The sequence below is a fragment of the Protopterus annectens genome, chromosome 17.part0 (assembly GCF_019279795.1).
Source record: "Protopterus annectens isolate FY-2018-M chromosome 17.part0, PAN1.0, whole genome shotgun sequence".
NCBI classification, from domain to species: domain Eukaryota; kingdom Metazoa; phylum Chordata; order Ceratodontiformes; family Protopteridae; genus Protopterus; species Protopterus annectens.
Genome location: NC_056751.1, coordinates 791,038,825 through 791,051,349, shown reverse-complemented (window position 1 = coordinate 791,051,349; position 12,525 = coordinate 791,038,825). Strand labels below are relative to the sequence as shown.

General features: G+C 43.7%; 1 protein-coding gene across 1 annotated transcript in view; it reads left to right on the top strand.

Annotated features, from left to right (window-relative positions):
• PPOX (protoporphyrinogen oxidase) overlaps positions 1-10,059 on the top strand; it is a 572,299-nt gene extending 562,240 nt beyond the window's left edge. The window contains exon 12 of the mRNA XM_044059458.1: positions 9,370-10,059. Within this exon, the coding sequence (XP_043915393.1) occupies positions 9,370-9,512 (143 nt within the window). The 3' untranslated portion in view covers positions 9,513-10,059. The remainder of the gene's footprint in view (positions 1-9,369) is intronic.
• The last annotated feature ends 2,466 nt before the right edge of the window (positions 10,060-12,525 follow it).

Below are 12,525 nucleotides of genomic sequence, written 5' to 3'. Positions count from 1 at the left end.
CTGTCCAGGTTATAGAATACATAGGAGCATGGATAGACATGTTACAGACAAAAGTTTTCCTGACCTCGGAGAGAGTTCAAAATTTAAGGATGTATGTCGCTTTCATTTACCGAACTCATCTTCCCTCAGCAGAGTCAGTTTTAAGGTCGCTAGGTTCTATGGCAGCGACGATAACACTTCTTCCATGTGCTCGCTTACATATGCGAGTACTGCAGTGGACTCTAGCGGGGTAATGGTCTTGGTTGGATCTTCCATTGTTGCACCCAATACAAATCAGCAGGGTCTCCAGGTCGTCCCTTCTATGGTGGCTGCAGTCTTTGGAAATCTTGGAAGGATGACCTTTTGTTCTAGCCCCTGCCCAAGGTACAGTGACCACAGATGCCTCCTAGCTAGGGTGGGGGGGCATTGTTTGGGAAGGACAGTCCAAGGCATGTGGTCCCCGATCAAGACCAATTTGCATATAAACGTTCTGGAGATGAGGGAGGTCCTTTTAAAGTTGCAGGCCCTTCATGCCTTTCTACCTCTGGGAACCATTGTAATCCAGTCAGACAACACGTCGGTGGTCTGGTATATCAACAAACAGGGAGAGACCAGATCTTACCCCCTTTGTTGCGAGGCCATGAGAGTTTGGGAATGGGTGATCTCCACCGGTTGTTTTCTGGTTGTTTTCCGGGGCAGTCCAACATTCTGGCAGACAGACTAAGCTGGACTATTCTGATGCCTTATGAGTGGTCTCTGAATTCTTCAGTAGTGGAGCAGATCTTTCTAGAGTGGGGTCGGCCTTGCTGCGATCTCTTTGTATCTCCTTCCAACACGAAGTGCAGTGAGTTCTTCACTCTGAACCTCGCACCGGGGGAGTCCCTCAGAGACGCTGTAGTCCATGATTGGCCTCCCGGTCTTCTTTATGCTTATCCTGCTGTACCCCTTATTCTGACGTTCCTACAGAAGGCTTGTCAACTGGGGAGCAAAATGATCCTCATTGCCTCATTTTGGCCTCACCAGGTATGGTTTTCCTTCCTTTGGTCTAATCTTCTAGCTCCTCCTTGGATCTTGGATCCCATTCAGGATCTCATTTGCACCCCTCAAGGGTCCCTCATCCAAGTGTGGACAGTCTGAGGCTCACAGCTTGGCTGTTCCAGTTCCCTTGATTGCTAGGACTCCCGGATTGTCTTCCTCATTCAGGTCTATTCTGGTGGCAGCTCATAAGTCGCCCACCAGGAAGATTTATCGCAACAAATGGAAACGTTTTTCCTTTTGGGCCTCTCAAAGGAGTTTAGATCCTTTCATGGCTCCCATTCCGGCCTTCCCTGACATTTTGGCAAATATTTTTTCAACAAGGGGCTAGCTCGTCTATGGTCAAGGTTCAATTAGCTGCCATTTCTCATTTTCATGTGGGTGAGAACTCTGCTTCTTTGGCCTCTTCCAGATTGTGCAAAGCCTTTCTCAAAGGTACCCTCCTCTTATGTCATCCGGTCAAAGATCCTATTCCCCCATGGGACCTTACTATGGTACTTCAAGCATTGGTTGCTCCTCCTTTTGAATTGGCAGCAACCACAGATCTTAAGTTTTTGTCTTGGAAGACAGCCTTCCTAGTGGCTCTCACCTTTGCTAGGAGGGTTTCAGAACTCAGAACTTCAGGTGTTGTCTGTCAAGGTCCCGTACATGATTTTCCATAAGGATAGGGTTTCTCTTCGCACCAATCCTTCTTTTCTTCCAAATGTAGCATCGTAGGTTAATATCAATCAAACTATCAATTTACCTATTTTCTTTCCAAATTTTACAAACAGAATTGAATACAAGTTGCACTTGTTGAATGTTCATAGGCAGTTACGATTCTATTTGCACAGGATCAAAACTTTTCGTAAATCTGACCAGCTGTTTGTGTCCTTTTCTAAACCTTTTTTGGGTAAACCTATTTCCAAGGTGACCATTGGCAGGTGGATCTCATTATGTATCCTTCACATCTACAAGGATAAAGGTTTGTCTTCTCCAGGTCAGGTTAGAGCTCACTCGACAAGGTCCATGGCTACTTCCACGGGCTTTTGGTCGTGAGTATCTTTAGACGACATTTGTTCTGTGGCTACTTGGTCCTAATCTCATACCTTTATTTCTCACTATAAACTGCAGTGTGCCGGAATATCCTTTCATGAGGGCCACCCAGGTGTTTAGTAGCTGGAGGCTGTCCCACAGGTTGAAGATCAAATGAAGTAAACTACTTCAGGTAAAGAAGTTATGTACTCACCATAACGTTCCATCTGAGTAGTTCTACTTCATTTGTCTTCAACCGTCCCCCCCACCTTTCCCCTGGCCTTACCATATGGACAGCATTCATAGCTGTTTTTGTGTGTGTGTGTGTGTGTGTGTAAGGTGTTTTGGGATCGGGTTGTTCAGTGTAGGGTGCAGCAAACTCGATCGGAGGGTGGAAGGTAATTGTGGTGCATTATGGGTAGGGGAGGAGCTTGGAGCTCGGAGCAGATGCTTATGAAGTTGCCGGCTCGGATCAGATACCCACAGGTTGAAGACAAATGAAGTAGAACTACTCAGATGGAATGTTATGGTGAGTACATAACTTTGCAGTTTGCTTCTTGAAGAACCACCCTGTTAACATTTTTCTTTCATCACTACTGCGGTGATGATGCTGCGGTAGCGCCTCACAGTAATACGCTGTCCGGTTCGATTCTCAGCTAGAGCATCTTGTGTGTGGAGACAAGCGTGAATGGGCGTACCTTCATTGAAGGTTGTGCGTCAGAGCTGGCAACACGGCACGTAAAAATCTACTGCTAATCATTAGCGGACCGGAGTTCCGCTGTGGCGACCCCTAACCGGGAAAAGCCGAAAGACGCAACATTTAAAGTGTTCTTACCACTCAGTATGTTTATTTTCACCTGTAAATAATCAACTTCCTTTTTTACAGAAGTCATTTTTTCCATAACAGTTTTTGTTCAAACGTCCACATGTTTACTACTTTTCCACAGTACCAGTTTGTTGCAGTATTACTTGTGCATACATTTCAGTATATATAGCATGTATTTCCCTTCTGTTAATGTGTGGACTGTTTTAACCAGTAATGTGAAGTTGTTCTATCTTGCCATTCATTCTTACAAATGGGTTCGGAGCCGATCCTCGGCTCCGAGTCGGCCTACTACAAAGCTCGAGGTCTTCAGATAGCTCGAGGCCAAGTCCCTATCCCACGATTCACCTAGAGTTACCTCAGATCTAGTTTTCCGCTGCAATAGATGGGGAGGTTCTTGCTAGCTCGGGCCAGTAAAACCTTTCTTTATTGAAAATATTGGATAAATATTGATAAATAACTTCTGTTTATGTCTTAGATACGTAGATAAGCTCTTATAGCTTTTGTGTAGTTCCCCTCCCTTGGTGTGTTCTTTATCTAGTATTTAGCTCTCTTGGCCTCATTTTTTTTAGGCCGTGTTTAGTGTTTTATTAGAGTTGTGTGCATTTATATAGTGACTTCTGTCACAACTTGTTTATATTTACCATTTAAACAAATAGTTTTGTGTGTGTGTGCTTGCAATTAATATTTAGCCTGTATTTTTAGGAAGGCTTGTTGTTGTTGGGTGTGTCTTTTTTACAGCACCCTACTAACATTGTGCAATTTGAAATGGCTGATGATAAAGACAAACACCTTAAGACAGTGTTTAAAAAATGTCCTAAATGTGGGCAGAAAATGTCTGTCACTGACAGTCACGTAAATTGCGTTTATTGTTTGGGAGCATTGCATCTCCAGGAAAGCTGCTCCATATGTCATTCTTTCTCTTCCAGGGTTCTCCAGGAGAGAAAGAGAAAATTGATAGAGGTTTACTTAAACCTTCTTTCCAAGAGGCTTTGAGCAACCAAGATGGATCCAGTAATTCCTCAAAGTCTTCCAAGACTTCTACATCTGAGGTAAAAAAAAAAAAAAATCAAAAAAGTCTTCGACATCGGCTCCACAGACCTCGGAGCCGACTGTCGTATCCTTTCGGAGCCGGTCCCCGGTTTTGGAACCGGTATCCAAAATACCTAAATCTCCACTTCTACAGTCAGTACTACCTTCGATCCACTCATCTCCTTCTCCGATTAGCCTTTCCGATTTGGATGTGGATCGTGTGGTGCAGAAGCTTTTACAGGCACCGGCCTTTGCTAAATTCTTATCGGCTTCGGAACTGAAGACCCTTTTACCAGCTACTACTCTTCCTCCTCTGAGACATACCGGTCCTTCGGAGCCGGAGGAGTCAGACTTGATCGTGGAGCCTTCGGAGCAGACGCCTGTCCCAGTGTCTTCAGCTCCGTTTACTCTGATGTCCTCGGCACCGATTGAGGAATCTAGGAGCTGACACACTCTAATCGGTTCTGGGGAGGATAGTCGACTGACTTGTTGGTTCTGACTCTGCCTCGGGCTTCGGCTCGGATGAGCTCGGCTCCTACCTCTGGCTGGAGCCCACTGTCCCGGTGCCAGGGGTATTGACGGTTTCCTCGGATCGGTCGGTCCCTTCACATCAGAGCAGAGGTGCCCTCAAAGCCATGAGGAGAGTTATGTCTCTTAAGACATCTTCGACCTCAGGTCCGGCTTCCTCCTCCCCTAAAGCGCTTGTGTCTGCTAATGCTTCACAGATCCTTGCCAACCGTAGAGACCCAGGACCTCAAGAAGACCTATTGGGTTGCCCATGCTCTTTCGAGACCTCACCACAAGCCCCCACTGATAAGGTTCCCAGGAAGAGAGTCTGTAAGGGGAAGCATTTAGACTATCGACAGGAGTCCCTGACATCTGATACCGACTTGGATGAATCACAGTCCCCCTCTGAGGATATCTCATTTGCTGAGATACTAGAAAACCTTAGGCAGAGGCGTGACTGGCAGTCTACCAGCCCTACTGAAGACGAGTCGGTTCTCCTGAAGGCTTTTGGGTCTCAGCCCTCCACCTCTTGGGTGTCTCCGTCCTTCGATGAGCTTATGAAGCTGGTCGCACAAAGGGCATGGGTGTCTCTGGACACCATGGAGCCTGTCCCCAGGAGGTCTAATAAATTTATCTGTGATCCCCAGGACAAATCTTTTCTGACCAAGGGTGTGCCAGTTGATGCCATGGTGGTGGCGGTAGCCACCAAAAAGGAAATTTCAGAAACTTCCTCTTCTATCCATCCTCCTAACAGAGATTCTAGGATCATGGAGATATATGGAAAGCGCACTTACAGTTCAGCAACTTTTGCACTGCATTTGCTCAACTATCTAACCCATTTTACTAGAGTGCAAAGAGATCTCCTTAATGATCTGGGAGATACTCTTCAGGGTACAGTAGCTGCAGGAGCTTCAGATAAAGTTGCCTCCCAGCTTGCTACCCTCAACTCCATTATTAACTTGTCCATGTGCCTCATTTCATATGCAGCTGATGGAACTAGCAGGGAAGCAGGTACAGGAATTGCTCTTAGGAGACACTCCTGGATGCACTTGTGTTCCTTCACGGAGCCCTTCAAGTCATCCTTTGTAAATACCCCTTTTGATGGCTCGTCCCTTTTCAGGCCCAAAGTTAAGGAAACTTTGATCAGGTGTGAGCAGGAAGGAAAGACTCTGTCTGCCTTCGGAGTCCGTTTTTCCACCCCTACCAGACTCTACCCCAAGGGTCAAATGGGAGGAAAGATGTGGTTCCAAAAAGCCCAAGGAGCCTTTCAGGACACATGTGGTGAACCCCCCTCCAGGGGCAGAGGAGGGGGCAATAATGGAAGACTTTGCCCTCACGGCAGAGGGGGGGGGGGTTCTGCAAAACCAGAGTGACAGAGATCACTTCTTTGGGAAGCCCTACCAGCGCTCCTGAAAGGAGGCCCGACTGTGGCAGTTGGGGGTCGCTTATCTTTGTATCCAGACACCTGGCTCAAAATAACAAATGACAACTGGGTACAAAGTATAATTTCCAGAGGATATTTCATTTCTTTCGCCATACCCCCTCCACTGACAAGAAATATTCTGGACATTCCACCCATTTACAGGGAACAGGCAACAATAGAGGTCCGATCATTGCTAACAAAAAGAGTCATTCAACCAGTTCCAGCAGACCAGATAGGATCCGGAACTTACTTAAGATTCTTTTTAGTTCCAAAAAAGACAGGGGACTGGAGACCTATACTGGACCTCAGCAGACTGAACAAATCTGTCAAGAAAGAGAAGTTTTGGATGGTCATGCTTCAGTCGATACTTCCCTTTTTAGGGAGAGACAATTGGATGTGCTCTGTAGATCTCCAGGATGTGTACTACCACATAAAAATGGCCAGACCATCCAGGGATCATCTGCGCTTCCGGCTGGGAGCCAGTTATTACCAGTTTCCAGCCCTGCCCTTTCATCTCACTACAGCCCCCAGAGTGTTCACCAAATGCATGGCAGTGGTCACAGCTCACCTGAGATGTTTAGGATTCCAGGTGTTTCCGTACCTAGACGATTGGCTCCTCACTGCCACCACCAGGCATCAACTCATTCAAGCCAGGGACACCACTCTTTCACTCTGCAGCCAGCTGTGCATTACAGTAAACTCAGAAAAATCTGCCTTGTCGCCATCGCAACATACGTTTTTTATCGGAGCAGAATTGGACACCACCAACACTTTGAGACTTCCAGTAGAAAGAGTCTTACTACTACGTCTGCAGGTCTGCAATCTAATATCCAAATACAAGGCTCCAGCATCAGAAGTACTAAAATTGTTAGGCATGATGGCAGCTGCAATGTTGGCCTTACCGCTTGGCCGCATGCACATGCGGATTCTGCAATGGCTGCTGTTCACTCAATGGTCTTACCAAGAGCTCCCAACGTCTCATCTTATAATGATCATGAACTCCTGCAAAAAGGATCTTCAGTGGTGGTTGACCTCTCTTCATGTCACGATAGGTCATCCTTTTGTCCTACCCTCACCAGCGGCCACAGCGACCACAGACACTTCCCTGATAGGGTGGGAGGGGCATTTTCAGGGAAGAGCAGCCCAAGGCACATGGACCAATCAAGAGACACATCTGCATATCAATATCCTAGAGATGAGAGCAGTACTTTTAGTGTTGCAGTACTTCCAGGACTCTCTTCCTCTGGGTACAATTGCGATTCAGACAGACAACATATCAATGGTCTGGTACTTGAACAAACAAGGAGGAACCAGGTCCTACCCCCTTTGTCGTTAGGCCCTAAGAGTATGGCAGTGGGCTACATCCACCTAGCACTTTCTGTTAGCAATGCACATCCCGAGGAAATTCACTGTGATAGCAGACAAGCTGAGCAGAGCAATTCTGTTGCCTCATGAGTGGTCCCTCAAGAAAGAAATAGTGGACAGGATATTCCGCAGGTGGGGCCAGCCTTGCTGCGACCTTTTCGCCAGCCACATGAGCACGAAATACAGAAGCTACTTTGCCCTGATTCCCACTCCGGGAGAAGCCCCAAGGGATGCATTCGTACACGATTGGCCTCCGAGTCTCATCTATGCATTCCCACCAATCCGATACTCAAGGTAATACAGAAAGCAAAAGCCCTGGGAAGGACCATCATTCTAATAGCCCCTCATTGGCCTCGTCAGATTTGGTTCTCCTTCCTTCGACTTCATCTTTTGGAATACCCTTGGATTCTGGACCCAGTTCCAGATCTTCTGACGCTCTCTTCAGGGGAATTTCATCCCTCCCTTCAGTCCCTGAAACCGATAGCTTGGCTGCTCCATTTCCCATCATAGCCAGGTTCCATAACCTTTCTAATGAGACAAAGCAAATTCTCATATCCTCTCATAAATCCTCTATGAGGAATTTATACCTTAGCAAATTTCTATATGGGCCTCTCAAAACAACATTGATCCCTGCCAAGCCCCCATGGCCTCCATTTTAGAGCTCTTGACTATGATTTTCAACAAAGGAGCTGCAGCAGCAACAGTTCATATTCAACTTGTTGCCATTTCTAATTTTCACCTTGGATTTGAAGGGTTGAACATTATGTCACACAAACTATCCAAAGCCTTTCTCAAAGGGACCTTTCATCTCAGACCACCTGTGAAATCTCCCTATACCCCCACTGAATCTAAATGTTATGCTTTCTTGCATTATTCTCCCTCCATTCGAACCAGCCCCCTAATGTGACCTCAAATTTCTGTCATTGAAGACTATCTTTTTAGTAGCTATCACTTCTGCCCACAGTGTGTCAGAGCTTCAAGCCTTGTCCATTAAGCCTCCTTATTTGATTTTCTATGCTGACAGTCTCACTTCGAATTAACCCCTCCTTTTTATCTAAAGTTTGCACTGAAGCTAATCTTAATCAGATTACTGATTTGCCAGTTTTCTTCCCCAATCACTCCAACAATTTAGAATATATGCTGCACAAACTTGATGTTCATAGACAGCTCAGATTTTACTTGGATAGAACAAAAGATTTTAGGAAATCTGAACAGCTTTTCATCTCCTTTTCAGACTCTTGGAAAGGTATACCAGTGGCTAAAACAACTCTGTCCAAGTGGTTGTCTGATTGTATCACATTTGCTTATTCAGCTGCTAATATGCCCTTACAACATAACATTAAGGCTCACTCCACCAGTGCAGTGTCTACATCCTCTGCAATTTCTGCCAGACTTCCTATAGATAACATTTGTGCAGCAGCCACTTGGTCAAGACCTCATACCTTTATCACTCATTACAAAGTTGAGAGGGCCTCCTTTGGGTCTACTGTCCTGAAAAACATACTCCTGTGAGTCACCCAAGATAGATGGTTCTTGGGATGCTACCCATCTGTAAGAATGAATGGCAAGATAGAACAACTTCACATAAAGAAGTTTTGTACTTAGCATAACGTTCCATGTGATTTGTTCATCTCGCCTTCATTCTTACTTCCCACCCTCCTACCCCCTCATTGGCTTTTCGAAGACCGAGATGCTGGATTCTTCCTGGTTGCTCAACCCTTCTATAGCTTTCTCTTATGGAGTGATAAAATGACATATGGTATTATTATTATTATTATTATTATTATACGCAGCAAACAAGATCTCAGGTAACTCTAGGTGCATCATGGATAGTGACTTGGCCTCGAGCTTTGTAGTAGGCCGACTCAGAGCCGAGGATCAGCTCCAAACCCATCTGTAAGAATGAAGGTGAAATGAACAACTCACATGGAACGTTATGGTAAGTACATAACTTCTTTATAGTCTATTTCAGACTTGTGCTGTTATGCCAAGTACCTCATGCGAGTGCCATTTCTGTCCTTTACATAGATGCTCATGTAGTGTGTCATACTAAAAATGTTTTTGTTTTTTGTATTGCCCCTGGTACCTTGAGAGTATGTAAAGAGCATAGTCTTGTTTTATTTCTGGCCATTTATTTATCAGCTTGTATGTCCTCACCAGTTCCTTTGTTTTTTTTTTTGTTTTTTTGCAGAACACATCTCTGGTTACCTTCGCTACCACCGCCTACCTCTGGGTCTTATTGGAGCATCTTACCAAGGTGTCTCTGTGAACGACTGTATTTATAGAGCAAGGATAGCTGTAGAGAAGCTGTCACGTGGCATCACAAGTTTCTGAGGCTTCTCTCCATTAAGGAAGGGTGGAGAGAATGAAGAAAATTTTAGCTCTGGATAGTGGAGCAAGAAAACTGAATGTGCCCTGAATAGAATATCTGGATGCTTTTCCATGCAATACTAATGAAATCCTGCAGAAGTTACCCTTTGTTGCCTAAAGGAGGAGTAGTACTTTTTAACTAGTTGTAAAGAAACGTGAAAAAAATGACAAGGCGGGGAAGTTTACATGAGTGTGACAGTGTATTTTTTTTTTTTTTTTGTAATTTACTACTGCTATTTTTGTGTTCAGCACCTCTAAGATGTTGCATTGACTTGTGCACTCTCATGCTGTCCCATTTAGAAAAGATGACATTCATTCTTTTTTAGTCTGTATGTATGTAATAGATGGATTGATTTCCAGACACCATTCTTTCATTTGCTAATTTTTTTCCCCATTTTGTTTAAACAGACCATCTATCCAGTGATTTGGTTACATTTTCATCTCAATACAGTCTACAGTAATAACACTGGGCAGCACATGCATTTAAACTAAGTAAATAAGCTTGATCTTATCAGCACTTGTTGTAACAGAAGTTTACTATCAAAATGAAGAACTGAGGCTCAGCAAACAAGAGAATGCTGAATGTGTGTTGGCTAATTCCCGTATTGCTGAACTACAATTCTTCAAATGTCCTTTGCAGCAAATGCCACTGTTCATTCATTTATATGTGGTCGATGTTACGAATAGAGATCACGGTACAGTGTGGATCTGGAAATTTACCCTTTTCCTCACTGTAGTGCGATCTTGGAGTTGGAATATATAATTTGCAAGGGGTGTGGGGGGGCTTGCCCCCCCCCTACAAAAAAATGTGAATTTCAGTGATGTGCAGTACTGAATTGCGTATGTTCGTACTGCTGGAAAACAGGCAGGTAAGTGGCAGCAGGTATACAAAAATCATTGATATCGAAAATGCTGAATTAGATATCTTCAGTATTTCCATTCAACATTGTAACCTAATTGATGTGCAGTGCTTCGGGATTATGGCTTGGTATTTCAGCCACATTACATTCTAACTTTAGTGTTTGTGATAATAATCCTGTAACAGAACATTTCCAACATAGGCAGTTAGTGAAAACATTGTTGGTAAATTGACTTAATTACTGATTCAGAGTACCTTTTAATAAGCAAATATTGTACTGTCTGCATTTTTGTGGCTTGTCACTTGCTTGAAAAATGACTCCATCTCTTTTCTTCTAGGTTCATAGAGAAGTACTAGGCTAGCTGCCCTTGTGAATCATTTTAAGCATAGCTAATTTCTTTATTGTGCTCCAAATAACCTATGTTATTTGTTTATAGTGTGGCTTTACCCATCCCGTGATTGAAAATTATATATGATCACTAATGAGCAAAACTGGGATCATACCATAAATAATTTGAGACTAATGCACGAGATAAAGCATTTAGGAGCTGCCTCCATCCATTAGTAGTACAGGGGGCAGTCTTGAGGTAAATATTCTGTTTTCCCATCCATCTGTCCAAGCTGCGCTTGAAAATGGATGGGGATTCTCTTCACACCAGCAGTACCCTCTCCAAGATATACCTGTCCCTCCAAACCATCCTGTTGATGTTACAGAAGGTTTAGATCCCTATACTGAGTTAATTCTGATGCCATTTGACCTGCTGATGTGCAGTAAATCCCTCAGTAATGGGTCGGAGGATGCCAGCCACAGGTTATCTCTTAGCAGTCAGTAGGATATCAAGTATAGTGACAGTGGTTTGAGTCAGTCCATGTAGGACATGTTGTTTAGGCCTTGCCTCCTTTTAGTAAGGTATTTCTATGGATGTTCTAGTTGTTGCATGTGTCTGGACAGATGCATGCCAAGGGGGGCATTATATCCAATGATTGGTCAAATGAGGGCTGAGTAAAGGAGGACAGTGACATCCCTAGAGCTAGACATGATCCCTTTGCAATACAGAAGGACTTCCTTACTAAGATAGACACACGTTGGTGAAAAATTATGTCACTGTTCACATAAGTTCCCAAATCCCGAACAACTGGGACAGCTCTTAGGGGCATAATAAGCAACGTTTCTCAGTACAAAAAAAGGAAATATCCATTTAAAAATTATTTAAATAGTCTATTTTTTTATTTTATTTTGTCAGACATGGTGTGTGTGTGTGTGTGTGTGTGTGTGTGTGTGTGTGTGTGTATGTGTATGTGTATATATATATATATATATATATATATATATATATATATATATATACATACATACAACCCACTCCAACTCTTTTCCAGGTCCATATGCATGGCTTTTGGCTTCTGATGTGTCTGTATTGACTAATTTTCCTTGGAGAGAGAGTCACATACATCCATGTGAAGAATATTGATCCACTTAAATGAATACAGTAACATCCAATTTACTGCTGCACACAGCTGAAGGAGCTTTCCCTTGTTGCTTGGTGATGCACCGGAATACAATGCATTTCTCTTAGCAGCAGTAGAGTTCACAACAACATTCTACATATATAGCTGGTTACAGATAGGGTGTAGCTGTTTGCACAGCTTCAGCTGCACTTTGTAACTTGAGAGGATAGGCTTTGCTTCCTAACTTTATTGTCTGTAGGAGTAAACAGCAACACTCACCTCAAAATTTCTATTAATTCTGTGTACGTTTTGTACTGTTTCCGGTTTTAGAAACTCTTATGTGGGTCAGGAGTTTGAGGGGTTAATTGACACTCGTAGAGCAGAAAATCTGGACAAATCCACAAATAACGGGAGGAAAAAGGCCCAAAAATAAGGACACTTTTTAAATATTGCTCTTACAAACTTAAAAAGTTGATAGAATAACATATTTTGCATTAGCATGGCTTTTCCGAAGGATATGAAGTCTGAAACTCAAATGACTGCCATTATTTTCTGACTTTAGTCCTCAGTGATTTGCCAGAAAAACCACAATTTTAAGAGAAACAGACCAAAAAATGTGGACATTCTGCAAAAATTTGGACAGTCGAGAGGTATGGTGACATTGCTCCG